This window comes from Thunnus albacares, chromosome 2 (genome assembly GCF_914725855.1).
Source record: "Thunnus albacares chromosome 2, fThuAlb1.1, whole genome shotgun sequence".
In the NCBI taxonomy this organism is placed as follows: Eukaryota; Metazoa; Chordata; class Actinopteri; order Scombriformes; family Scombridae; genus Thunnus; species Thunnus albacares.
Window position 1 is genome coordinate 8,747,278 of NC_058107.1, and position 26,141 is coordinate 8,773,418.

Here is a 26,141-nt window from a genome sequence, read left to right on the forward strand (position 1 = left end):
TTTTTTTTCAATTCCCAGTAGAAGTGTCACATCTGTTCGCATTATAGTGTGTGTCACTTGCTACTTAGAGTAAGATCTTTAACATATACACACATATATAGCACATGCAACAGAGTATCCCTCTAAATCCTGCCTAAGGAGAAGCAGGTCCAGACTTGACAGTTGAAGAATGCCAGCAGTGGGACCAGTGGCTGCAAAGCTCAATACAACATGTCTGGATGGACCTCTCCACCAAGATGTTGGTGAGGTCTGTAATGTAAGTACTTTAGGAAGTGGATGGATAAATGGATACACTCCTGGCTCTATTACAGTCTTCTGCTCAAGTACCTTGAGTGAGACTCTACAACACGACCAGAACTTACTGTGGCTGAAAGCAGGGTGACATAATAATGTGTTTTAGGTAGGATGAAAACAAGGCTGAAGCTATATCTCACTGTGACAGAAAACCACTAAAGATATTCAGAGAATCTCAGTAACTTCAGTAAACCTCCAAATATTAGCTGTCAACTCCAGCATTTGGAATCTCTCTCTATATTTAACAGTTACTGATAATTAGAGATACAACAACAAACTTTGTTGCTTTGCATAAGTAAGTCACCTGTCCAGAGTGTTTCTCTGAATTATGGCCACTGAATGCTCCCAATGTCACAGTGATATTGTACAAAGGCATAGAGAGTGGATGAACAGATGGAAGAATGAATAAACAAAAAGAGTAAGCTGACCAAGTTTCGACTGATATGTGCGACAGCTCAAATATTAATGAAGTCTTCCAATAGAGAATGAATGGAATATTGATTATCATATCTGTACCTCGCTCACCTCCCAGTTGCTCTGCCTTCTCTTCAGCTCGTCACATTTGCGCAGCTTGCAGATCTGTTTGCCCGTCTTGCGGTTCAGACAGTTTGCACAGGTACCACAGTTCTCCTTGCGGAGGCAGGGGGTGCAGGCACCACATTTCTTCCTCCTTTTCTTCTGGAGGTCAACACTGGTGTCCATGGAGGCATCACAGGGAGACAGAGAGAAGAGTCCTGCTTGCTGGTGTTCAGTCTCAATATACTTGCTCAGAGGAGACGTCTTCTCTAAAGATTTCCTATGCATGGGAAGAGACTGAGCCTCCACTGCATCCATAGAGAAATCATAAATGTCCTGTGGAGGTGGACTACGCCCTGCCCTCGGCCTGGGCATTGTGACTTATGCCTTTTCTGTCTATGAATTGGGGAGATTTAAAAACAATGATAAACGCAGTATTGTTGAGAGATTAAAATCAACACCAGCCAAACGTTGGTAAATATTTGGCTGCACTTGCAAATTCTGCCAGATCTTCATACAGACAGATATCTTGAATCAGTTTGTGGGTGATTTTGTAGATATTACACCGGCTGGAGAAACCCCCAATCCACTAAAGTCTGTGGGCTGTTGCCAAAAGAGTTAGCTTAATGTGCATCATTTTGTAGTCCGAGCCCCCAGGAACGACAAAGGGTTTTAAGATATAAGAGGGTCTTCTGAGATTGACAACTTAATTATTATATTGTCTTTTTGGTCACCCAGGTGGCCCTGGAAAATCCGTGTAGTAACTTCCAGTATGGAGTCCATCTTTCCCAGCTACCCTGAGGGATGGTTGGCGGTCCACCACAGTTTTGGCAGGGAAGGTGGAGCCTGGGGAGTCATAGCAAAGTCTGCCCAGCCTGGTCACAGTCTGGAAGTGTGCAGAGACAGCAAACAGGGTGAGACAAAACACTTTCAATTAACACTCAAATGCTAAAAAAACAAACATTTTTACACTTTTGTGGGTCTACAGTGAGGGATTTGAACATTTAGGTATGATTGCCAATGTCTTTATGTCTACACTTTCTTGAGCAAATACACACTTACATACCATTATTCTACAGTATTTTACAGTACAAGCTGGAAGTAGCTGGACTGTTGGTATTCCCAGTTCTCTAAATATGTCACCTACACATGCACACCCTTCATGAGGCTACCTATCTCCTCAGCTACACTGCCAGTTGAGTTCAACCAAGAACAGGCCAAAAGACATTGTGCTTAAATGATATTGTAGGAGGTGCTAGTTAAACATAGTGAGCCCAATGAGGTATATATATTATGAAGCCAAGATGTTATAAAGTTTCACACCATATTATTAAGGCAACAGTTTTATGAACTAACAATTAATAATTTATCAGATTGCGGCTTGCTGCACAATTTTGAAAACAACAGTTTAATGACTGTCTAATGTGAATAATACTAGATGCTTCACCCTACATTAGAGTTTATTCAGACTGCTGTCTGGTAACTGTCTGGTTTCCCAAACACAGCTGTCAGTGCTGTGCATCTAGTTGGCTCATATCCCTACAGGCCTACGTGAGCAGTTTGAGAAGATACTGTGTTTTAATAGCAGACCCCACATGGACGGGGGCTTAAGTCTTCCTGAATGAAAGGAGGGGGGTGATAAGTTGATGCCAGGGACAGTCCTCTTTGTCTTGTGGTCACACGCTCCAGTCAACCGTCAATAAGAAGTGAATTGTTCTGAGAAAACTCAGTGTTTCTTTGCTGCTGCCTGGTTTCACAGCCTGCACTGACCGAACATATTTTTTTGAGATATTATGAGCAAAACAAATGGAAGGTAAAAGTCGCATAAATTCAATTTGCAATCAAATATGTGTTTTCATTTATTTTAGTATAGTTTTAACTAAACTTACATAACCCAGTGAGATTGTCTTTAAAATGGATATGGATACAAAGAGAAACATGGCTGCGCCTTCTGAGGCGGGAAAATCACAAATTGTGTTCTATTGCAATAGAATAATTTGTTGCTAATGTTTGTTACATTCAGTTTAACACTTAACTGCAACTTTGTAAAGTAATTAAAAGACACTGGTTTAAAAGGAAAAAAACACTGGGATGTAACAAAGTAGTTACGCCAACTAAATTTTTTACCCAAACTTTTGAAATTTATCGGAGCCTTCAATTAAACGTAATAGTTTAGCTTGTTTGCAGCTCGGCTAGCTAGCGAACACATAGCCTGTGTTTTACCGTTTATCCAGCCTTAGCTGAACAGCACTGTTGTCTCAACTCTAGGGTTAACTACATTTGGACAGGTTAAGTATAATTTAGGGTACCAAACATGCCAAACGGGGGTCCATGGTGGTTGGTAGCCTATGATTTGGACTATTTTGTGAAAAGACTGGACCTGTCTACTTGACCACCGCGGACCCTCGCGGCCACGCGGACAAAAATCATGAATTACAGCATGCCTTTACAGTGTAACTTCACGCTAGATTTAAAGCAAAGGTGCAGGTGACATTAATGACAAATTACCCTGAATGGAAATATTAGGGTTAGTATAATTAGGTAACACCTTAAAATGACAGAAAAGAGCAGTGTGATGCTCTGTGGGTTTTACTGGAGTCCTCCGCTTAGCTAAATGAAATACTATGATGGCAGTTATTTGACAACAGATAATGATAATAGTGCAGGGAAATTTAGTTTAAGTTGCACCAGCCTGTGGGAAGATAAATGCTTGTTGATAAACCCAGACTCAGCAGCCGAGGTGCTTAGGCAATGCTATCTGCAACAGCATTACTGTCTCGGGGTAATTTCATTGTTTGTATGCGCCCAGTCAGGAAGGTCAGTCCTGTCAAAAGCTACTGTTGTGTTACTGTACGTCCACGTGCTCACTGACAGGGAACTCCGCGACTGTCCTCTATCCCTGCGGGGAGCCCGACAAGCCCACACACATCAAAGGAATCAGATAAAAACTAACAGGCATCCTTAGATTTACATTGAGATAAATCCTGTTATCTCCCTACACTGTACTCAATACACATCCATTAGGGCTATGAGTGAGCTAATTGCTTTGGGTGACAAATACATCACTTTCACAGGGTGTGAATACACACACTGATTTAAAATGCTACTACATCCACGTGTCAGTCTCGAACAGTGTGGCGGAGATAAATACCTTATGGTGGCATCCTTAGACACCATATCTCCACGCAACATTCAGCTGTCGGATAACTTTCTTATAACTATGTACTGTTCAGAAAGTTTTAAATCAGTACATTCATGCAAACATACATAAAAGCCATTAAAGGCAACTATGCACAACATCCATGTCTGCACACAGGAGAAACAACAGTAACATTCACAATGAAGAAACAACCTACCACCTGCGATGAATCGATCTTTAAATGCGTCGATATTCTTCTTCACTCTGGGCGTTTAATTTGTCTTTAAAAAAAGTTTAAAAACTAAAAAAAACTCTAGCAAAAGTCGTCAACAGCATAGAAAAGTTGTAATATACAAAAAACCAAGAAAACCTTTGCATACCTAGAAAATACTCTTGCACAAGAGTGGAGAGGGAGGGAAAACTTATAATGACATAACTTTGACTTAAAGCTGGTTGATGTCTGGTCGATGGTGAGAGAGGAGGGTGGGGGTGGGGGAGGGCGGGGTTGTGTCTTTTGGAGGGGTTAAAGTTATCAGTAAATTATGGAGTGGACTCCCGCCAGTTGGAGCAAGGGGGGAGGGGAGGGTGAAAAATCACACAACTGGGATGTGAGGGTTAAAAGTGGTGCTGCTGGGTTTTAAGTAATGCCTCTGAAGTCATAGGATGATTTAATATGACCCTAATAATGCTGTAGTCATATCTTAATTGATACCAAAGAGTGGGTTTTCAACAGACTCCTGTGATGTTAAACCAGATGTTGTGACATCAGCAGGGGAATGAGTATAAGGACCTAAAGGTCTGATGCCCTGTCACCCGGCTGGACAGCGGCCCCAGCTGACAGAGTTCAGGTATCTCAGCTGCCTTTTATCACAAGAAAGTGTTAAAAGGCAGTATTGTGATCCACACTGGTAGACACAAGTGTCTGTGGACATTAGAACAGCCCATAGTGTCCATGTGATGTCCACACTCACACATAAACCTCCTTATGATTTACACATTTTAAGGTCCAAAATAATCCTTGTGACTTCTGTTTTGGAGATCAAAACAAATGATCAAATGTTTTAGTAATTTACCAACTTCAAGTCTAAATCTAAGTCTAATCATAATCTAATCATAATTTTTTAAAAAAGGCAATCTCACCATCACTAACAATAATAAATGTTTTTGGGGTAATTTCTGGCCGTATCCAACAGTGAGTTGAGTACTGCCTAAATGTTTTTGTTTTTTTAATTAGATTATATTGGAGGGCAAGGATCTAGGAGAAATAATACCAAAGATTGTATTTATGAGTTGTCCACTTCCCTCTAAGATAGTTTTATGTCATGTGCATTAAATTTGAATCACATTTACCTGACAATATCTTGTCATTCATCAGCCATTGATGTGTATTAGCATGTTTTCCAGGATTTCCAGGAGTCCCTGCATGTCATAATAATTTGCTGGTTTAGAATACAAAAATTGATCATTTTGTATAAAATCTAAATTCTCAGATCTTGGATTTGTAGCCCACAATGCTTGTATTTGTGGTTCTTTGTCATGAAACAGTTAGTGTACTTCATCCATTGTAAAGCATCTCACCATCATTACATTCAGTTCCACATACATTTACATTAATTCTTGATAACATATTAGACATTATTAGGCTCACAATATGAATACACTGGACTATAGATGATGTCTGAAACATTTCATAAATACACACTGACTGCAAAATAAGAATTTCATCATGTAGTGAAGCCTGTTGCTCCGTGTGTATGATGATAAAGTCTTTGCATCTTGAATTTTATGAATATTCATCGCCAGTGTAGCTTCAAAATTGGTTTAAATAGTCTTTGGCCTCGACTCAGACTTTGAAACTGACAGATATAATCATTTCCAAAGAGCCTTATGATTGGTAACATAATATTTCAATTCACAGTGGAATACCTGTTCAGTAATTAGTGTTATCACTCGGTTATAACACATCAAATCTTTATTTTTTACACCATTAGAACACTCCATTGGAGGCTGTTTAACAAACACAAACAAAATGCTGTAAACACAAAATGCAAACCTTCTGTTTTGTCCTCTGAGGTACCTTCTTCTGGCCATTACACCACATTACAGTTTCACATCTTTCTTTTCTTCCCCACATTCTATTCATAACAACCATGAGCCTCTATGGCAACTGTAGGCCTGAGTATGATGGTGGGCTGATTTCAGCAGAGACCCAGAGACATGTATGTATCACATTAGCTTTCCAGCTCAGTTGCCATGGTGACATTCATAATGTTATGTTTACATGATGTATGCAAATAGATATTAAGATGTATGTTACGCAGTTTCTCTGCCTGTTGTGAAGTGTTGTGATGAACCGAGCAAATCATTTGGATCAGTGTTAAGTAACACACTGACGCAGGAGCAAAATATATTTATGGCCACATGTTTCTGTATGATGAAAACAAAACCTGCTAAGGATTGCCCATATAATATGGTTAAATGACAACCTTACGTAGAGTTAAAGCTTTCAAAAATGTAATGAGAGTACACAGGAATGGGAAACAGTGTAGACAAGACATTACACTTCAGCAATATCAAATAATCTATTTTGTTTAATAAATAATAATTTAAGTTGACTAAAAAGGCAAATGTGTACTTGAAACTCTTCCCAGAAACTTTCATGGTAATAAATAGCCTGCACAGCTTCTGTAACTCTACACCTGTCTCACTTGCATGTAGATGTTAGTACCAGCAGATGTGAAAGTGCATGATTGAGGACGGCTTCAGTGTCACATTCTCAAATGTCAGTGTGCTGACTCCAGTGCTGCAGACAAAAACTGATTGCAATGAGAAAAGAGGAGCACAAGAATAGAACGGACTGGAATGCAAACAGAAAACACATAAACGCTGGAGAAGAGAATCTAAACAGGAGAGGAAAAGGAGGATAAAAAAAAAAAATGCAGTGAGTTATTCTATGTTCCTTTTCTGGACTTTAGTTTCAGTTTGGTGCATCAATTACATCTTGCAGAGCTCCTTTGATGTGTGAAAACACTGAATTTCTTTCATACTATACAGCTCATGCTATCACAATTTATTATAGGGGGAACTCTACTTTGATAGAATATTGGTCCGATGTCTCTTGTTTGGAGTGTAAATAACAGTCACCAGCACATATCTATCAAGACAAACATACCACAGATGATAAAATACTGCTTGGAAAGGTGGTGGACAAATCAGTTTCAAAGCTTACACCTAAGGATGAAACAGTACAGCATCAGACTGTGGCCTGTTGGTTTGTATGCCTGAACGTGATGGAGCCTCAAAGATTTCAAATTGGCATGAATTTCTCTGGTAGCTGCTGGGCTTAAATTATCAGTAAAGATGCTGTTAATGCTGTATATCATTGGAAATACTGCATGTACATATATGAGCAATATTGGGCTCGGGTGGGTTTGTTCCAGGTTTAGTTTGGACAGATATGGACATGTTCTTGGTTCAAACTCTGCACTTAGTCAAAGCTGTAACCTGTTTACTGGATATTTGATGCTGTTACTTCAACTGAGGTTTCTATGTGCAATGGTCCGTTCTTAACTGCTACAAGGAGCCTTGCAATTTGTGTAGGTCAATCCTTAAATGCATATACACAGGGAATGTACCAACTCCCCTTCACCCCGTCTCATCACCCCTCAGTCTCATGGTGGCTTGGTCCGGTTGTCACAGAGCAGTAGTCTTTATGTCCGGACCTGGAACTTGCCAGCCTTGGTCATGTACTTGATGCCTTTGAAAGGTTTATACTTCTCACCGTACATGTCCAGCCGGTTCACCTTCAGCCCTGTTGAAGGACACAATTACCGATAATTTATCAATACACACAATCTGATTTGAACAAGCATGAGAATCAAAAATCTGACTTGAATGTTTGAGGATTGTTGGTGAATCACAGTGGGGGTTGTTGATGGGTTTAAGGACCTTCCAGAAATATTTGGTTAGTTACATAAGGTTTCTACACTACCTCACTCAATATAACCTGTCAGTGCTGATCACAGCCCAGTCTGTGCCTCTCATGTACGACTATTTCATTCAAGCTACAGTGTTAAGCATCTGATTTTCCTAAAAGTGTTGACCTGTCGACCTTTCAAAAGGTATTTCCAGAATCCTCAAAGATTCTAATAATCCGGATGCATGATCTTTTTGTGTGTGTGTGTTTGTGTTTCCCAAGTTGTGCCTCTACCAAACAAAGATGGTAGCCAGAAATGACACATAGTATCTCCTTAATAAATCTGTACAATGTGAACCAAAGAAAAATAATAATATCAGTTATATTAGTATAACTATTGATATTTCTTTCCTTTATTTGATATTTTCATAGAAAAGTTTTACAAAAACAGAACATTCAGGCTGCTTGGACAGGAAATACAGAGAAAGGGATTTAAGAGCTTTTTTTATCTTGCAGACAAAATTTTTGTGCTTTAACTAACTCAAATGTAATGAGACGCACAAACTGGGCCTGATCGATTCGTCGTCCAAAGCTGTGTTCAACTTGTTTGATAACAAATAAACAAATATAAATAAACAAATATACAATGCATTATTTGTTTTTTCCTATTTCATGTGAATTAAAAAAAACAACAAAAAACAGATATCCACATGCTTGTCCTGTTTTCGTCTTTAAATCAGCAGTTGGAATAGAAATTAAACCAAAACTTTTATTGTTATATCTACATTATCTGCCTCTACTGCATGCCTACAAAAACATTGTCATTGGCTGTGCTTGCTATTGGATGGATGGATTTGTGAAAAAAATCAGAGGGGGGATGTTTTTGAAACGTTTTTATTCATGAAAATAAATCACAACCACAGTGGGCCCATATAGACTACGGAGCCTATTGGGCTATTTCTTGCAGCTGTTACAGTAACATTTATAACATAATTACAAACTTTAATAAAACAATTACGAAACTTGAAGTTGACCACTGAATTTGCAGGAATATCTTAATACATTTTTAAAAATTTAATTCTTCAATTAGTGCAATACTTTCACTCTCAGCAATGTGATGTGAAGTTCGTGCCTTGTCCACATAGGAGATGTGATCATATACAACAAATCAAAAGGTTAAATGATCATTTCACACGCCAGAATTAAATCCCTCAACGCTCCTTTCAATAGCGTGGATCGCGCCACTTGGCCAGACGTATCAATATACTTAGGGCCCTAATTTAACTGCACAAGTGCAACAACAAGCACGTGTGGGTGTCTCCATGCGCACCTGCTATTTTAGTTCATGTATGTGCAACAACGCAAAGTACAAAAAGGCTGGATGAAGGAGAATATAGATCGGGTGTGGTTATAAAATACTCTCTCAGCCATTCACATCTCTGCTCTCATAGCTCTGAAACAGCTGATCCAATCACAGTGAAACGTGATAACGACAGCTCAACAAACAGAAAGCTTTTCTTCAGGAAATGTGTGGATGGTTCAGAGCGTCAATGAACACATGAACACGAACAAACACACATCACCACGAATCTGAAGCTAAAGATAGATGTATAGGTTTTTTCACAAGTCAATTAGCCTAATATTATATATATATATATATATATATATATATATATATATATATAATGATAGAAATAAAAAAGAAAAAAAAAGAAATGAATTTGGTGAAACCATTTATGTGATTACATCAGACAGACGCTATTTCAGCCATAATTCTGATGCGTCTTACTTCGTAAATGGTCTCATAGTTCAGTAGTAATGTTATACCACAGTGTTTACACTGCAATGTGTTTCAAGAATAAAATGAGACACTACTTTTGCTAAAAAGAAAGTTGGAAAAGAGGCTGCATATCAAGTTCTAACTGACCAGTCTGATGTGTGTAGAGGTGTGTGTGGTTATTCTGTAGCAGCCTGATACACTCTGGCGCAGCACTTCTCTAATCAGAGTCAACTATCAACATATCAGTCCTGCTGCCTTCAGATGCTGCAGGGATTTAATGAACTGAGGGAGAAGCAGTATACAGTATAAACAGCTGTGGTCAGCAGACACAGTAAGAATCACACACATTCATTTATAAATCAATGCAGACTGATTTACTGACTTTCCTGCTTTAACCACATTTAACGGTTTTTTTTTTCTGTGCTGATTTTGGTTGGAAAGTGTTTCATTGAAATAAATTATTTATGATTTAGCATTACTCCATTATTGTAGCATGTTTGCGGCAAGTATTTAGTTTGATCCTGTTCATAAAATCACCGAAGCAGCAGCCAATTGACGTTGCGCCAGAAACAGATGTGAACCTCTGTTTTCAGGGCAACATCTAGGACCAAATTTCAACCAAAATACGACAACTGTCTTTGCACTGCTTCATTTGAAAGAACCTCCCACCTGTACACCATGCTCTCTGCGCTGGTCACCAAAATACCACACAGACGCACACAGCAAGTTTCAATGTCAGGAAAATACCAAACAGTCAGAGGGCTGCTTGCACTGGTCGTTGCACCTCTACGAAAATACGACTCCTCTTTCACCCACATCTCTGCAAATCTCTGAGCAGGGAAGGAGGCAACCCCTGCTCCATTTACTGCGTCATCACATAGCCTAGGCATGATGTCTTCTCTATTATCACACGAGCACTGACAGCGAATTTCTGATTTTATTGTTGTATGCGATATAGACTATTCTGACATTGCAGCAGTTTACTTAGATTTTTTTTAAATAGCCTATTTTAACTGAAGCAGCATAAATCACTGTGAGGAGGATAACAATAACTCAGCAGAAGCAGGGATATACAGAAAGGTGAGTCAGTCTGTCAGTGTCTCTAAGGGTCCTAGTTTCTATCTATCTATCTAGGCTATAGCACGCACAGCCAATGACAATGTGTTTGTAGAGATGTGGTAGGGGCAGATCATATAGATATAACAATAAAAGCCAAAAAATAAGTGGTTTTGTAAGTGTCTGATGGATTGTATATTTGTTTATCCTGTTATCAAACAAGTTGAACACAGCTTTGGACAGTGGGTACACAGACCCATTAGATCCAGAAGATCCTGTATAACTGCATGCTACACAATGTTACTGCTAACTAAGCCACATTTTTCTAAAGTTGAAGATCATCATCAACAGCAAATGGTATAATAATATATGTAAAATGCAATCAACAAGTCAACAATCTAAAAAGTACAATTATGTTTATCAAAATGTAACAATTCTACCACAGAATATCCTGAAATTATCTCTCTGATGTCATGTGAGGATGTGAATTTATGGCATTTGGCGCCATCTAATGGCTGATGTGTTGCTGTGCTGACACAATGAGACTGTCAGGTGGTTATCAGCTGAGCAGGCTACGTGATGAAAGCTGCTGTTATGTATGGAGGTTGAGGTCGAATTAAAAAGAGGAAATGGCATATATTAGTTAATGATAGAAGATGACCCGAGGTCTAAGCAGGAACGCACACCAGCTGCAGTTTGACAGAATTTAAACCACTAAAACTGTTCTTTAAGAAAGAACCTTGTGAGGTTAAGTGGTGATGATGTGGTGTGTGTGTGTGTGTGTGTACCTGAGATGGCCATCTGTTGGATCTTGAACTGGATGTTGATGGTGGGGTTCTCGTCAGGTTTGGAGGCCCCGGCTTGCAGACTCATGGTGCCTTTCAGACTGGGAAGCTTCTGGGGGTTGATCTTCCCAACATCCCATGACAACAACTGGCCAAAACACACATCACATCAAAATGCAAATGTGAGATCATTACCAGTTGGGAAAAATGTCACACCTTATATTACACTATGGCATCCTGAATAAAAGCAAGCTCCTACGGGAGATTGGTGTCAGTTTGGAGTCCTGCAGCTTCTGTGTAACAAAGCTTACCTCTAACCATCACTTTTCATTCTTATATTTATGTATTCCTCCCTTCTTTTAGGCGCACAGACACACACGGACACATTTTTTAAGTACCTTTGTGACTGGGTCAAAGGTGTATGTTCCCTGGGAGGGGTTGAGGTTGGCGTTGAGCACTCCCCGGGGCAGCTGGCTGCTGACCAGGACTGACTCCACAGCCTTGCCCATGGTCTGTTTAGGGCCCAGGGTCAAGTCAAAACGTCCCTGGGAGCTTCCCTCACGGAAGGTGATGTTGTGCTTGACGTACACTGGGATAGCTACCAGGCTAGAGAAGAAGCAGGACAATACACAACCTGAGTCAGAGTCATACAAGCCACTGGACTTAGCTGAGGATGTTTTTCATGATTCTGTTTTCTCCCACAGGAACATCACCACAGAACAAATCTTTCGCACAATACAGATATGTTGGCAACTACTGTACAGAGGACACAATTTAACATAATGAAGGCTGTTTCATCTTTATGTGGCTTTGTCACAGTGTGACATGAACAGAGCTAGAATGAAAAATACTTACTTCTGAGAGCTGACGTGATACGAGAGCAACCGGAAGTTTCCATCAGGGGGGATGAAAGAGAGGATCCGCTCAGCCTCCCAGCGCTTGAACCGAACACACGGGTGGAAGCTGACATCATCCAGCAGCCGTGGATTCTGGGAGAGGGAGGAAAATGGAAAATTTGGTTGGGGGGTGAGTCAAACAAAATGTGCTTACTCATCATGCCATTGCTCTTTGTGTTACCAGCTCTTTAAACTATTTTATTATATATATATATTTATTAGAGTTATGACACTGATAGAAAAAAAACTTTTTTTGAGTTTCTCCATTCAGGTGATATCTGAGCACAGTGGATAAAATTATTTCAATCAAGTCTCATAAACATAATTCTTAAGCTTCTCTATATAAAATGGTTTTGTTAACTCTAGGTTAGAGTTTTGGGTTAGGCTGACTTGTAATCATGTATATACAATTTGCTAATGTTCTGTACTAGATTGATAATGTAGTTCCATTGAGAGCTTAAATCCACAAGATGCTTTAAAGTGTTGAAAAACAGTCTGTAACCTTACCATAAATGACAGAGTGAGGTCGGGCATGCCGGTCAGTTTTACACAGGCATCAATAACTCCTTGGATTTCTGCTGTAATAGTGGAGCCTGAGGAGAACCAACAAGGGTTTCACCAAAATTAATTTTTGAGGTAGATGCTGTTATTTTTGGAGTAAAATTGATATTTTATGCTGACTTTCAATTTCTAACAAAGTCAGACTGCCTATGTCTAAATAATGAGTGCAGACTAAGAACAGTACCTGATTTATCAATGATAGCATCGATCTCCTCCACCACGTCAAAATAGGCTTCATTGTTGGTGTATTTGACTCCAGTGCGTCGCCATGGCACCACTGACAGCTGGCCTGTAGGCAGCTGTTCGCCCACGTTGGTGCTGCCTGGTACAGACATGAGCCAAATGGAATGAGATTTGTCTCTAAAGTATATACACAGTGCATCATATTGACAACAGGCAATGTAAAATTGATAACTCAAGAATACTCTTTCCCAACAAGTGACATTATAATTAACTCATTTTGCATATAAAAGGCTGATGCAAACCTAAAAGCTTGGAACCTCAACACCATAACCACAGCATGGCATGAATAAAAGCATAACTGAAAGCTGGAGTGCGGGACTTTTGTCTCCCCCTTCTGGCAGTGAGAGTAAAGGGGAGCGCTCGGCTATGATTGCCTGAGTACAAAGACGTTACTAGGACGAGGGGAGGACATTTCTCTTTGTTTGATAATGTTGAAAGTAAAGTTAGACTTTTCTGTTGGCTTCCCAACTCATTTTAAAAAAGATGAGAGAAAAAGAGAGGGGGAGAGAGAGAGAGAGCTGAGAGCACCAGCGAGTGAGCTAGAGAGTGAATGAAGAGAGGGAATAGTGGTAAAGAGAAAGTCGGTGAATCAGATCAATTAAATGTTATTTTGTGATTGTTTCACAGCGGTTACATTCAAGAGCACAAACACAACCGCACGCTCTACACACCTCCGCTCAACCCTGCAGTGGTGCACCACAACGCCTGATTTGGTCTGAATACTGCCAGACACAGGCATGCAGCACGCTCTCAAGCACACCCCAAATGACAGGCACACAGAGAGAGCCGGTTAAAACAGATATGTTTTGACGGTCCACCGGCCCAAAAATTTATTTTTTGACAGTCCACTGATCCACTTTTTGACAGTCCCAGTATGCCGGATGGTCAGTCAAACTGTTGCAGCTGTAAAACGGTGGATTAATTAATGTGAGCGTCATACAATCCCCATAAAATGACTCGTTTGATTATCAGAATTTGATCCATTTAGTCTCATAACATTTGGAAAGTCTAGAAGAGCCACACAATTAACGGCCAGAGCAGGAACGTCACCCCCAACATGAGATTTAAAAACTGCATACTGTGATTTATCTGGCGCTGATAGGTTTAATCAGCATTGTGTGAACTCGTTTGGCAAGGGCTTGAATGTAACAGACATTCATTTATATGTTAACTGCAGGTTTAATTTGGTAACTGTTCAATCTTTAGTGACTGAAGTGTTAATGGCTCCCCTCATGTTTTACGCACAAATAACCTCGACTGATGTGTCCAACACATTGTGATGGATTGTATCTAATATGATTATCATGGCCTGACAACATTTTCTAAACATCTAATGCCTAATAAATAGCCAAAGTGTCTGATGTATTTTGAAACATGTCAGTGTATTGTACCTGTGATGGTGTTGACCATTGTGCGAAGGATGGTGGGGGGCTTGATGAGCTCTTTAAGGATGTTGGACTCTGTGGCCAGGGGAAAGCCGTTGTCCAGCATTTCCTCCAATAGTTCATAGACCACTACAACATTGTCCTTGATGGCAGCCTCTGTACACACCCCAAAATAGTCCTGATAACAAAGAACACAAGCAGTATAAGCACGTTGTAAATCAGACACAAGTCTCAAAAAGAGGACTGAGAAGGGAACAAGGAAGAAAACCAAGACGAGAACAGAGGATGTACACTCAAACCAGAGACCACAGCATTAACATTTCATCAATCTGACAGTGGGCTGTGAAAATGCAAGGAAGCAAGTATATGAGAAGACATAGGAGGACCTGGAATGTGTCGACGACTCTGTGCAGAAACTCGATGACAAAGAGCGGCGGCACCTCGCTCTGGATGACAGCCACAAAGTAGATGCGGTGCCTGAGCACACTGATAAGGTAGTGGTGTGGCGTGGGGATCACTGGTGGGACGTTCTCCGGCTCGGTGGCACGCTCCTGGGCCTCGAAGAAGTAGTCACACACAGAGCGGCTGACCACACTCTTCCAGTGCTTCTCCAGGAAAATGTCCCCTGAGGCGTTAACTAGGAACAAGCTGTGGATCATTTTGGCTAAAGGCAAAAGATAAAAAGAGAAAACCAACGCATTTAAATTTAGAGGTTTTGGATTTTTAATCAACTATAAGAAAGGTTGCTTCAATTCAAATTGTACCTGCACATATGACATAATAATATGTAATTACTTGATGTTTCAAGCAAAAAAACTTGATGCAATCACTTTTTTTCTGTGTTCACTGCTATTATGAGACGTAAACAACAATTCATTGAATATAACTGAATATATACTAAATGTTTAGCTTCTAATTACGAATCAAGAATAAAGTAATTACTGACTTGTTGCCTGAATTGTACACAATGTGTGGAAAGTAATAATTCAATGAATGAATGAATGAACTCCAACTCAACTTGGCCTCACCTTTATGAAGTGTTAGAACAAAAAGCCTCCAATAACTCCATACCATGCTACTCTATCTATGTCTACTAGTGGGCTGTTGAACAGACCGCCCCCTCTCCCCTCACATGACACATTTCTTGGTGGATAAAAGACAGTTTCACGCTCTGGATAATTCACAAAGACTGGTCATACAATGTGCATACCTCTGTATTAGAGAATGCGGTTGAACATCTTAACTATGTTTATCTTAATCATGTAGATACAATGTAAATGCGCAGTTTTTTAAATAATGTGCCAAAGAGCAAAGCAATAATTGCTGCAGCCTTGTATTTCTTTTCCTCCACAAGTCTATACGTGAAGCTAATGTTCCACATGCTTTCTCAGTCTGAATCCTCCTTGCCCATTAAACACACAGACGCCATTCACAATCAAAAATCTAGTTTACAATATGAAATAAAACAACAATATGTACAAACATGTGAAGAAATGGCTCCAATGAAACACTCATTATTGTGTGTCTACGTAAATGTGTCAACATAAAACTCATATTTATCTAAGTGGTGTTTGGCCTACACATCATTATTAAAGTCCTCCACTTTAAGATGTTTTCTTCCTACAGTTGAATGTTTGAGCTTCTCTGTGCAGAATGATGTATGTGCAGAGTTTGTTTTCACATTCATCTGCTGAAAGTGGAAAGTTTCTCTGTGCTCATTGAAAATCAAATTTATAAGTGCTGGACCTACAAGCATGATTGGTGACATCACATATAGTTTGGAAGCCAATCCAAACTAAAAGTCTAATATTAAACTTAGTGTGATGTGGAAACTTGAAGCCTCCAGTGCACAAACACTGAGAATGAACTTTACAGTGAAGTAGGAGACATCTTGTGTCCTGCTGTTAAACTTTTGAAATTAAATATATTTACATATTTATAGATACTGGATTTTTTAATGAGGAAGAAGGAAGATATGTAATTTCAAGGGAGATAGTTTAACTTTTGTTTTTGCGGAAAAACCATATCAGACACAAATTATTATTCAAAGGAGAGTATTTTATATACAAAATTTCTGGAGGGAATCTTTAAATGGTGACGAGGAATAGTTGTGGTGGTGGACATTTGTGCTACTCTGAGCAACAACTCAACAGGCAATATTACTTCAGTCCTCTTTAGCTAACTTGCGGTGGCTGAGAAAGATGACACCGGAATATTCATTAAATATGCGGCAAAGCTATCGAGTTCGGCCTGGATATAACGACTACAACTCAAAGCTACGGGACCCTGCGGAAACTGCAGCTACATATAATTATTACCGTGTTAACACGTTTTATGTTAACCAACTTGCTAGTAGCTAGCTATATCGCATAGCAGTTGAAGGCCTCCATCTCCATAAAGTGCAATAAAAAGATGCTACATCAGTCCATCCTGCTGCCTCTCAGTCTCATGACAGAGGAAAAGCCGTGTCACCCGGTGCAGGAATGAAAATACATACAAAATAACGATGTTTTTTTCTTATTAAAACCTACTTTTTGTCATATATGAGACAGTTATAAGTTAAAACGGACTCACCGAAGACAAATGTTGCGTTTTCGTCTCGCCTTTTCACCCTTTTTTCCCCAATGAAAGATTAAGCAGCCGTCGCTCCTTCCCGTTAGGTGGATCAGATCCTGATGTGAGAAGGCACAGATGAGTAGAGCCGACCAATCAGAAGCCGAGAAAACAGACAAACCCCGCCTACTCAGTAGAGTCATAGGTTAACAATAGGGAAGCTGGTGCTCGTGACTTCGCTGTGATTGGAGCAGGGAGGCAGAGCTTCAGTAAACACCAGTAAAAACTGTCCGATGATTGGCCTAAGGGGCTAGCTGGTCTGACATTTTGTTTCTAGTATCAGATTTCATCTTGTGGGCTTCCTCTTCATTCACAGCAAACACACACAGGAGAGGTGATTTATATATGAGAGCAGTCTAATAGCAGTCTAAGCATTCAAAATCAGTTTGCAGCATACAATTCATTAGACTCCTCATTTTGTAATATAACACCAACTCTACTTTTTTTTTAAAAAAAAAATCTTTCCAAAATAAGAAATTGTAATTAAATACCACAGGCAAACATGAAGATTGTACAAATATTCAGAGAGAGGCAACCGATACTGTGGATGAATCTGAAGATGTTGGCATCATACTTAAATATAATTAATAAAATTACATATGTGTAGCATTTTTCTTGTTAGCCACTTTAGTAACTGTTGTGTAAAAATAACAAAAGCACAGCACATAGATGCAAAATGCATGTAGGCTAATACCAAGAGAGAGAGGCTGCTGATTCTGTGGATCAATCTGAAGATGTTGGCATCAGAATCAGAATCTGTTTATTAGCCAAGTATCCAAGAATACCAGAATGTGTCTTGGCGTTTGCTCCCACAAACGCAACACAGAAGAATAAAAATATAACAAGAGTGAGGTAATAATGAAATAAACTATATATAATACTATATATAAAAAATCTATTCACGGAATGGAATAGTAATTGTTTTGAAATGGGATATAAAACTTGAAATGAAATTGACTGTACAAAGGAAATATGGACTCACTACAGACCAAGCAATGAAGTGTATGAAATATATGAAGTTGACAAATGCAAAACTTAAATGTGACATGTGCAATAGATTATAAAATTATGTAATGGTGGAGGTTGAATGCAATGTACAATGTTAAGTCCAGTTTGATGAAATACATGAAAGTGCAAGTGCAGGGATTAAACGAGGGATGTGAAATGTAAAGTCCAGTTTGATTACAGTAAGTACATCATACCTAAATATGAATAATAAAATTACATATGTGTAGCATTTTTCTTGCTAACCACTTTAGTAACTGTTGTGTAAAAATGACCAAATGTTATTTGGACCAAAAACAAAAGCACAATACAAAGATGCAAAATACATGTAGGCCTTCTATTCTTAAAAAAAAAAAAAAAGTGATTAAAAAACTGCAAAACCATTAACCAGTAGAGGCCTATTTCACTCACAAGCAGGTTATGTAAACTAGGTGCACAATGAATAACTTGTCTCAGAGTCTCTAAGGTCTGGGAGTAACCTTTTCAAGTGCAGTCCACACCCTTAAGACAAAGTTTCAACACATATGTAAACAATGAAGTCAGGAGAAATCTTACCCTCAGTGTCATCCGGTTAAACCCTTACAGTGAATGTTAGTGGAACAGAAAAAGGCAAGAGACAACAGACAGTTAATAGACGTATCCGTCTGGTATGATCATAGAGTTTCACGGTGCACTCTGGTGACTGGTTGTAAGTCTGAAAATGCTATGCACAATACAGTGTAGTGAAGCTGATTGTAGTGCTACTTATCAGCACAGGTTGTTAATATGCATATTGCTGATGTGACACAAAGAGGTCACTTTTAAATGCACTCACCCAGTCAGCATTTTTCCCTTTTACAGCAAGTTAAATTATACAAGATGGAAACATGAGACTGGGAGTCAGGGTCAGTGACTGAGCGATCATATGATGTTCTTTTTTTGTTTTCACAATGTATTTTAGGTGAAATGTTTAGAGGATTCAGTATAGTGGTTCAATTAAGAGGTGTTCACCAACTGTACTGACATCAGTGAATGGATGACTGGGTTTCACATTGCGTAGGTTAGATAAATGTGACTCTTGTGGGAGTTTGAGATATTACACTGAAACAAGTCCCTTTCATTCACAATCCAGCAAAACGGAAGGTGGTAAAGTCTGCAGATTTGGATTTTGTTGAAGATGATTTTGACAGATTTTGACATGACTTGCTCATGTACTGCAGTGACATGTAGTGACTGCATGTGATGCCTGAAAGTTCAATATCAATGTGTGGTGAATATGGAGTAAAACTCAATCAATTCATTCATAGTGGTATTAAGCCTTGTGGAAAAGACTTCCTTAAAATAAAACGGTTGGTCATCCCCTGATCTACTTACTACACATCATAATGAGTGTCACCCAGAGAAAGCTTTTCATCAATACAGCAGCTCAGGTATGAGACATCCTCACTGGTAGTGAAGGAGCCTGAATTGTCCAGTGTAGTTTAATGCTTTTGAAGTGTGTATGGTGATTTGGACTATGCATTCGCACCAACTGGCATTATTTATCTTCTCTTTTAGGCTATGTTGTTGCAATTAGTCCTGAACTTAGGTTGCAACATTGGCATGTTGTACTGAACATTATGTGAAATATTTGGAGTATAATTCAGACTGGTTGACAATTAAAACATCAAAGAGGTTTTACAATGATTTAGAATTGCACTTTCATAAAGTTTAGGGACTCACAAGAGACAGATTCTAAGAAACGGGATTCAACATCAAAATGGCAGAAGCCAAGATATGATTTTGAGTGCCTAGCATGGATGAAGCTCCAAAAAATACAGATCCTACATTTCCCATAATGCAACCAGTAGCATATTTTCTTGAGTCCTTCCTTAACTGTCTTTTGAATTCCCCATTTCCAGGTTGCAGACAGGCTTTCTGTAATAAATCTGTATTCTCCAAGCCCAAGCAGAGATAACCCTGATGACATCATCATGACATAATTTCTTAGACTCCCTGTGACTAGTAAACTGATTTATGTGTGTAAAAATGAGTTTTCCAATAAGATAATGGAAGAAGGCTCTTTCAGGTGGGTAAATGTGCACAGTCTTGAACAATAAATGTCCCTTTACAGTAAATCTTGAGGGAGTGGACTGAGTTGATAACTACAACAATTTAAATGTAGAACTGAATCAGATGCAACTTTAAAAAGCTCAAGTGAAACATGAATGGCTCAACATAATTTATTTTCATTTTATGTTAAAATGTACAGAGTTCTTTGAAAGTACTTGCTAAGAAAAAAAAAAACAAAAACAAACGAATAAATGGAAATACATACAGGGACAGAGTAGAGAGTTGAGGCCGCTGAGCGCAAATCAACCTTCACTGTGTGCCCAGCTGTCACTCCTCTCTTTATTTTGCGCTCTCTCTTAGCATACAACGCAACATGTACAATTACAAAGGATACAAAAAGGGAAGCGATATAAACAGACAGAAATATACTGAGCTCATTTTTACATGCCTCTTAAATGTAAGGAAGTCATCCTATACACACACAAGTAAAAAAAAAAGAAAAGAATGCCAAGTGACCTTTAGATATTTGTAGTCCTTTTGTTTAAAATAGCATTAATATACTACACAAAGATAGAAAAACTCTAGAGATGAGATGGAATGGAGAGGTTAAAGGCATCTTAAAGTCACTAAAAGTGAGTGGTAATTTTTTTAAATTTTGAATTTCTTAGTAATTATTACCCAAGAGGCGAGCTAAAAAATATGTATTGTTTTTTTTCCTGAAACAGAAGTGAAAAAAATGACAGTACCAATATCAATGTCAGAATTTCCTTTTATATTATAGAAAAAACATTTTCTCTACAATAGGTTTTCTAAAGTCCAAAAAGAGTCAGCTTGTGTCATAAAAGAAAGCTGCCCAGTCTGATAAAATTCAGAAAGAAACAAACAAAAAAATAAGTACAGAACAGAACAACACACACAAATAAAGTATGCAATGTCAGGTCTGTAAGAAAATGAAAACTCCTCTTTTGACTTTGAATACTGGTACATGGAGCAACCGGGTCAACTGTTTCACCTCTGCCATTTGAACGCCATGACCAACAGGACCTCAAACACTTCCTCACCTCCAACCCTGCTTCTATACGAGTGTGCCTCTATGTGAGGGCCAAACCATGCACTAGATCAGGCATTTAGGCACACCTTTTATAAAGGCTAACTGTCTACTGCCGTATTTCTAGCCAGTGTGAGTGCAGAATTTTGCAGAAAGGAAAAAATATACAGTTTTAACAAAATACACCATTCAAAAGCAGACTCCTCGACCTCTTTGGGTCATTAACACTTAAGGAGGAGTCAGCTAATAGTTATCCGACTTTCCCTAAAGCAGTTAAATGGCAATCCCACCATTTGTATCCTAAACTGCTAAAAAAGGCTGACATTGTACACTGTCAGTGGAGTGTGGACAAGAACAGCTGAATGTTGTACTTTCCTGAGCTAGCCACCAGTTGGCGACAGCTAGCCAGTGTGTGTCTGTGTGTGTGTGTCTGTGTGTGTGTGTGTGTGTGTGTGTGTGTGTGTGTGTGTGTGTGTGTGAGTGAGTGCTGCTGGATATTGGGAAGTACCAGAATATTTACATCCAAACGTTTCAGAGTGGTGGCAAACTGGAAAATAATGCTACTCATTTTATTCATGGACATATAAGACAGTAACACGCTCGTCTCCACTGTGTCTTTGCTGTGTTTTTGGTTTGACACCGTCCATCCGGGAAGACAGAGATTCTGGAAACGGCTCAACACCTTGAATACTGGAGGCCCCGCTCCTATGCTTTTCTGGAATTAGGTGAAAAGCTGTCTGATGTTGGGGTATTTCTGAGAGAGCAAGAGGGTGTTATCACCATTTCAGAATGCCACACATATAAAGACCAAAGCATATAAGAGGTCGGACTGCACACGAGTATTTCAAAACAATCAACAAAAACAGCAACAACAAAAATAAGGTTCAACATTAAGTTTAACAAAACAAAATGAGAGTCCGCCTACAATGTTTCATTGTCTCTTTTTTTCAAGGTAAGGCTTCCTATATCAATTAAAAGATTGTGTGCATGGTTGAATATAATCAGTTAACCACTGTTTTTTCATTCACAGTCTGACAAAGCAAGGTACTCCTGTATTGTCTTTCTCTGTGTATCTTCCTCGTTATCCTTGTCCTCCCCCACTCTCCTCCTGCACATCAAGAGGAAGAGGAGACTTTTGGGCTTGTCTACAGAGGACTGTGTAGGCCTGGCCTGAAGCTGCACGGGATGGCCGAGGTCCGTGTACACACCCCAACCCCGAATCTCTCCCGACTTGCTCCCAGCGGGGAAGGGACATGAGCCCAAAAACAAAAAGGGACAAAATGACAACATAGAAAAACAGGAAACCCAAAGACCCGCTCTGCCTCCAATCACCACCTCTCCCTGGTGCCTGCTGCGGCACTGGAGAGTGTGAATAGGAGTAATGGACATTTAGAGTACAGCGAGTATCATCTCTGGCACCATGTCTCCTTTTTTAGTTCCCTGCTGCTCATCTGCTCATGTAAGGTGACTGTTTTGGTACACCAGCATAGCTGTGATGGGAGGGACCAGTGTACATCATGTTGCCATGGTGATTGGGCTGCATAGGCTGCTGCGGGTAACCCTGCCCTCCCATCATGCCCATCTGCATCTGCATGGGGTACTGAGCTGGCTGATTCATGTAAGGGGGATTGCCGTGGTAACCACTGTTCATCATGGGTTGGGGCATTCGGTAGCCAGCTGACATGGCATTGAGCGGTGTCATGTTCATGGAATTGTATGGTGCCGGCGTTGGCATGAGGTTTGGCATCATACCACGCTGCACAGCCAAGGTGCGAGGTGTGCCCTGCATGGCCACGGCCCCTGAGCTGCGGCCATAGAGCTGCTGCTGGTGTGGGGCTGGAGCCAACTGCTGAGTGGCTTTGGACCGGATGGAAATATGGCCTTTGACTGTAGCCATCTGGCCCTGCAGTCGCTGCGTGTGCGGTGGGGGACCCAGACCAATGTTAGTGGTGGGCATGTTGCATTGCAGCTGCAGGGAGCCTAGGTTCATGGAGCCAGAGCTAAGGTTGGGAGGAGGGGTCATAGTGGGCTGGCCCTGAGGGAGGGGAGTGTGGGGTGAAGGGGCCAGCCCAGGGTTGGAGAGGGAAACACTGGTGGCATAGGAGGTGACGGAGGCTGAGTGAGAGTAGGGCATGGCATGGGGGTCCATGATGGTGTTGGTGAGCTGCTGGAGTTTGGCCAGGCTGAAGGTTGCAGAGGGCTGGGGGTAGCCCCCTGTGCCAAAGTCCTGACCCATGCGCTCATACAGGGTGCGGCCCCCTCCGCCGCCTCCACTCTCGGGGATCTCCATGATCATGGGTGTGGAGGCGAAGCCATTGCCCATGCTACACTGAGAAAGGGGCTGCTGCTGTTGCTGCGGTGGAGGTGGTGGAGCTGAGGGTGGAGGCTGGGAGTTGGGGGCCTGCTGCTGTTGAGGAGGCTGCTGTGGAACCTTTTTTTGGGACTGCTGCTGCTGCTGATTGGTGCTAGGAGGCCTCTCAATCACACCACAGCTCTGGGGAGACTTGATACCACAGCTGGGAGTGTTGGACGGTGGTGGGGGTGGTGGGGGTTGTGGCACAGCACTGCCTACATTACTGGCACCTGGTCCACTGTTGGGCCCCGGTCCTGTTTGCTGGATGAGGCTACAGCTGCCCATCCCTAGCTGGGATCCTCCGGTTCCTGTGGAAGATGTGAGGCTGGGGGCTGGCACGAAGGAGCAGCTGTTGGACTGGGAGGAGGAGGATGGGGTGGCCGAGCTGGAGGAAGAGGAGGCTGATGATGAGGAAGCTGTGGACGCTCCTGCCACTACAGCAGCTGACATTCCCCCTCCATTCCCCCCATTCCCTGTTCCATTGCCCCCTCCACCCATGGTGGAATCATAGCTGCTGGGGTTGTCGTAGTTCTCTGTAGTGCTCTCTATGCTGCCCAGGTCACTGAAGCCACTGTCCACCACCTGCTGCGAGTGGTCTGACACAGACGGCACGTCCATCATCGGAGATGTCTCCATGTTCTGCTGGGAGGGTGCTGACAGAGAACTGGGATGCTCTGGGGTGATCTGGGTGTACCCACCTCCAGCACCTCCACCACTTCCCCCTGCTCCAGTGGGGCCAGGTGTCCCTCCCCTCTGCCCTGCCGGTGTTGTGTCCATGATGCCCGAGGGCAAACCTGGGCTGTTCACTGATCGTACAGACTGACTGGGCAGGGGGGGCATTGGGGGATTAGGGAGGGGGCTGCTGTGTTGGGAGGCCCCACACTCCTCCACTAAGGCCAGGGCCTCCTCTTCTGTCTCCCCCGTGTGGCTGTAACTCTGCAGGGTCCGACAGGCAGCTAGGGTCTCCTCACAGTCCTGGTAAGCCCCGTGGTGTGGGTGAGGTTCAGTCTCTTCGTCCTGGGCTTCTCCCTGTGTCAGGGACTGGACAGCCTGCACAGTCTCCAGGTCCAGCTCATTGGAGTGGTGATGGGGATGGTGTGGGTGATGGTGGCCCAGCTCCTCTTTGAAGTCAGAGTGCTGGTGAGGGTGGGAGTGTGAGTGTGTGTGCTGGGGTTCCATTAACAGCGTGACATCCTTGTCCTCCGGGTGCAGAGGCTGAAGCTCCATAGGTTCAGAGGGAACAGACATGGCCGTTACTGTTTCCACTGCCGCAGCTGCTGCAGCAGACTCCTCCTGCTCCCTGCGCCGCCTCTCTTCCTGCTGTGAGTCAGCTGAGGAGGGTCGACACTTTGCCTCCTGCACCTCCTCCTCAGCCTCCTCCTCCTCCTCTTCTTCCTCCTCCTGCTTGCTGACATAGTCCCGGGCCACGCTGTTCTCCATGTCTAAAAAAGCTTCTCCGCCTTGGGGTTCTTCTTTGACTGGAGGAGAGCTTGCACGGGAGGCAGGCTCCTCCTCCTCATCTTCATCATCATCCTCATCTTCAGACTCCTGACTTTTTCTTTTCTTACTGTTGTTGCTCTTTTCCTCTAAGTGTCCGTCACCTTCATCATCTGCATCGTGGTCCTCACTGCGCCTGCTTCCTGAACCTGGTGTTGCTGCTGCTCGTCTGCTGATACTACCACCACCGCTGCCCAAGCTGCCGCATTCCTCTTCCTCCCTCTCCTCATCGTCATCGTCTTCTTCCCTGTCACCCATATCTGTGTCCTGAGGCCGGGACTGTGGGGCCCGGGGCCCTGAGGTGGAAGAGGAGGAAGAAGGGGACAGCAGGGGACGGGACGGTGGACGGCTGGGTTTGTCCTCCTCCCAGGTTCTTTCAGTCTCCTCCTCCTCATCCTCTTCCTCTTCCTCCTCTGGCTCAGAGGTGGGAGGTGGTTTGGGTGCAGGCTGGGGTGGCTGGCGGAGGGCAGGGTTCTTGGGCGGTCTCCCTCGCCTCTTGGGGACCTTCTGCTCTACAGGCTTAGGGAGATAGTCGTCTTCTTCATCAGAGTCTTTTTGTTTGTTGTCAGTGTTGGTTTTGCAGACTCGTTTGCTGTTACGGTCATCTGCTGAGAGCAGCTGAGGATCTTTGTCCAAATGTTGCTCCAACAGCCTTTGTCTTTCCTGCTCCTGCCTATCTGCCTCCTCTTGAGCCCGCTGCAGGTACCAGCTTCGAGGCTTGCGCCCAGGCTTCATCTTAATTTTGGGGGGCGGAGGATCCCCACTCTGGGCCTGGCTATCTGCGGCTGCTCGCTGGTTGGGCCCACTGCCAGGTGGTCTTCCAGGTCCTCGTTTCTTCCAGTGCAGTGGTTTACGACTCTTTCCCTTGGGCCAGCCTTTCTTCTTCTTGACTGGGACCTCAGGGTCGACCGCTAGGGTCTCTGAGGGAGCTGCTGGTAGTGCAGCCACAGGCTTCAGCACAGGAGTTAGCTCTGACAAGAGGCACAAGGATAAGAAAGTGTTACATAAAGCTACCTACATACC

General features: G+C 41.9%; 3 protein-coding genes across 6 annotated transcripts in view; all 3 read right to left on the reverse strand.

Annotated features, from left to right (window-relative positions):
* The window catches only part of tet3 (tet methylcytosine dioxygenase 3), a 46,772-nt gene extending 42,388 nt beyond the window's left edge, over positions 1 to 4,384 (reverse strand). Inside the window, exons 1-2 of the mRNA XM_044364775.1 lie at positions 4,167 to 4,384; positions 820 to 1,696 (exon numbers count right to left, since the gene is read on the reverse strand). Coding sequence (XP_044220710.1) covers positions 820 to 1,185 — 366 coding nt within the window. The 5' untranslated portion in view covers positions 1,186 to 1,696; positions 4,167 to 4,384. The remainder of the gene's footprint in view (positions 1 to 819; positions 1,697 to 4,166) is intronic.
* A 1,515-nt stretch (positions 4,385 to 5,899) lies between these two features.
* Positions 5,900 to 17,267, reverse strand: ap3m2 (adaptor related protein complex 3 subunit mu 2). The gene is made up of 9 exons (XM_044364778.1): positions 17,146 to 17,267; positions 14,958 to 15,235; positions 14,578 to 14,749; positions 13,128 to 13,265; positions 12,890 to 12,975; positions 12,342 to 12,475; positions 11,885 to 12,092; positions 11,490 to 11,634; positions 5,900 to 7,760 (listed from the first exon to the last, which is right to left on the reverse strand). The coding sequence occupies exons 2-9, from the start codon at positions 15,228 to 15,230 to the stop codon at positions 7,660 to 7,662; spliced, it is 1,257 nt and encodes a 418-aa protein (XP_044220713.1). The 5' UTR covers positions 15,231 to 15,235; positions 17,146 to 17,267; the 3' UTR covers positions 5,900 to 7,659.
* A 3,107-nt stretch (positions 17,268 to 20,374) lies between these two features.
* The window catches only part of kat6a (K(lysine) acetyltransferase 6A), a 35,385-nt gene continuing 29,618 nt past the window's right edge, over positions 20,375 to 26,141 (reverse strand). For all 4 annotated transcript variants that reach the window (XM_044364783.1, XM_044364780.1, XM_044364782.1 and 1 more), the window contains exon 17: positions 20,375 to 26,089. In XM_044364783.1, the coding sequence (XP_044220718.1) occupies positions 22,716 to 26,089 (3,374 nt within the window). In that variant the 3' untranslated portion in view covers positions 20,375 to 22,715. The remainder of the gene's footprint in view (positions 26,090 to 26,141) is intronic.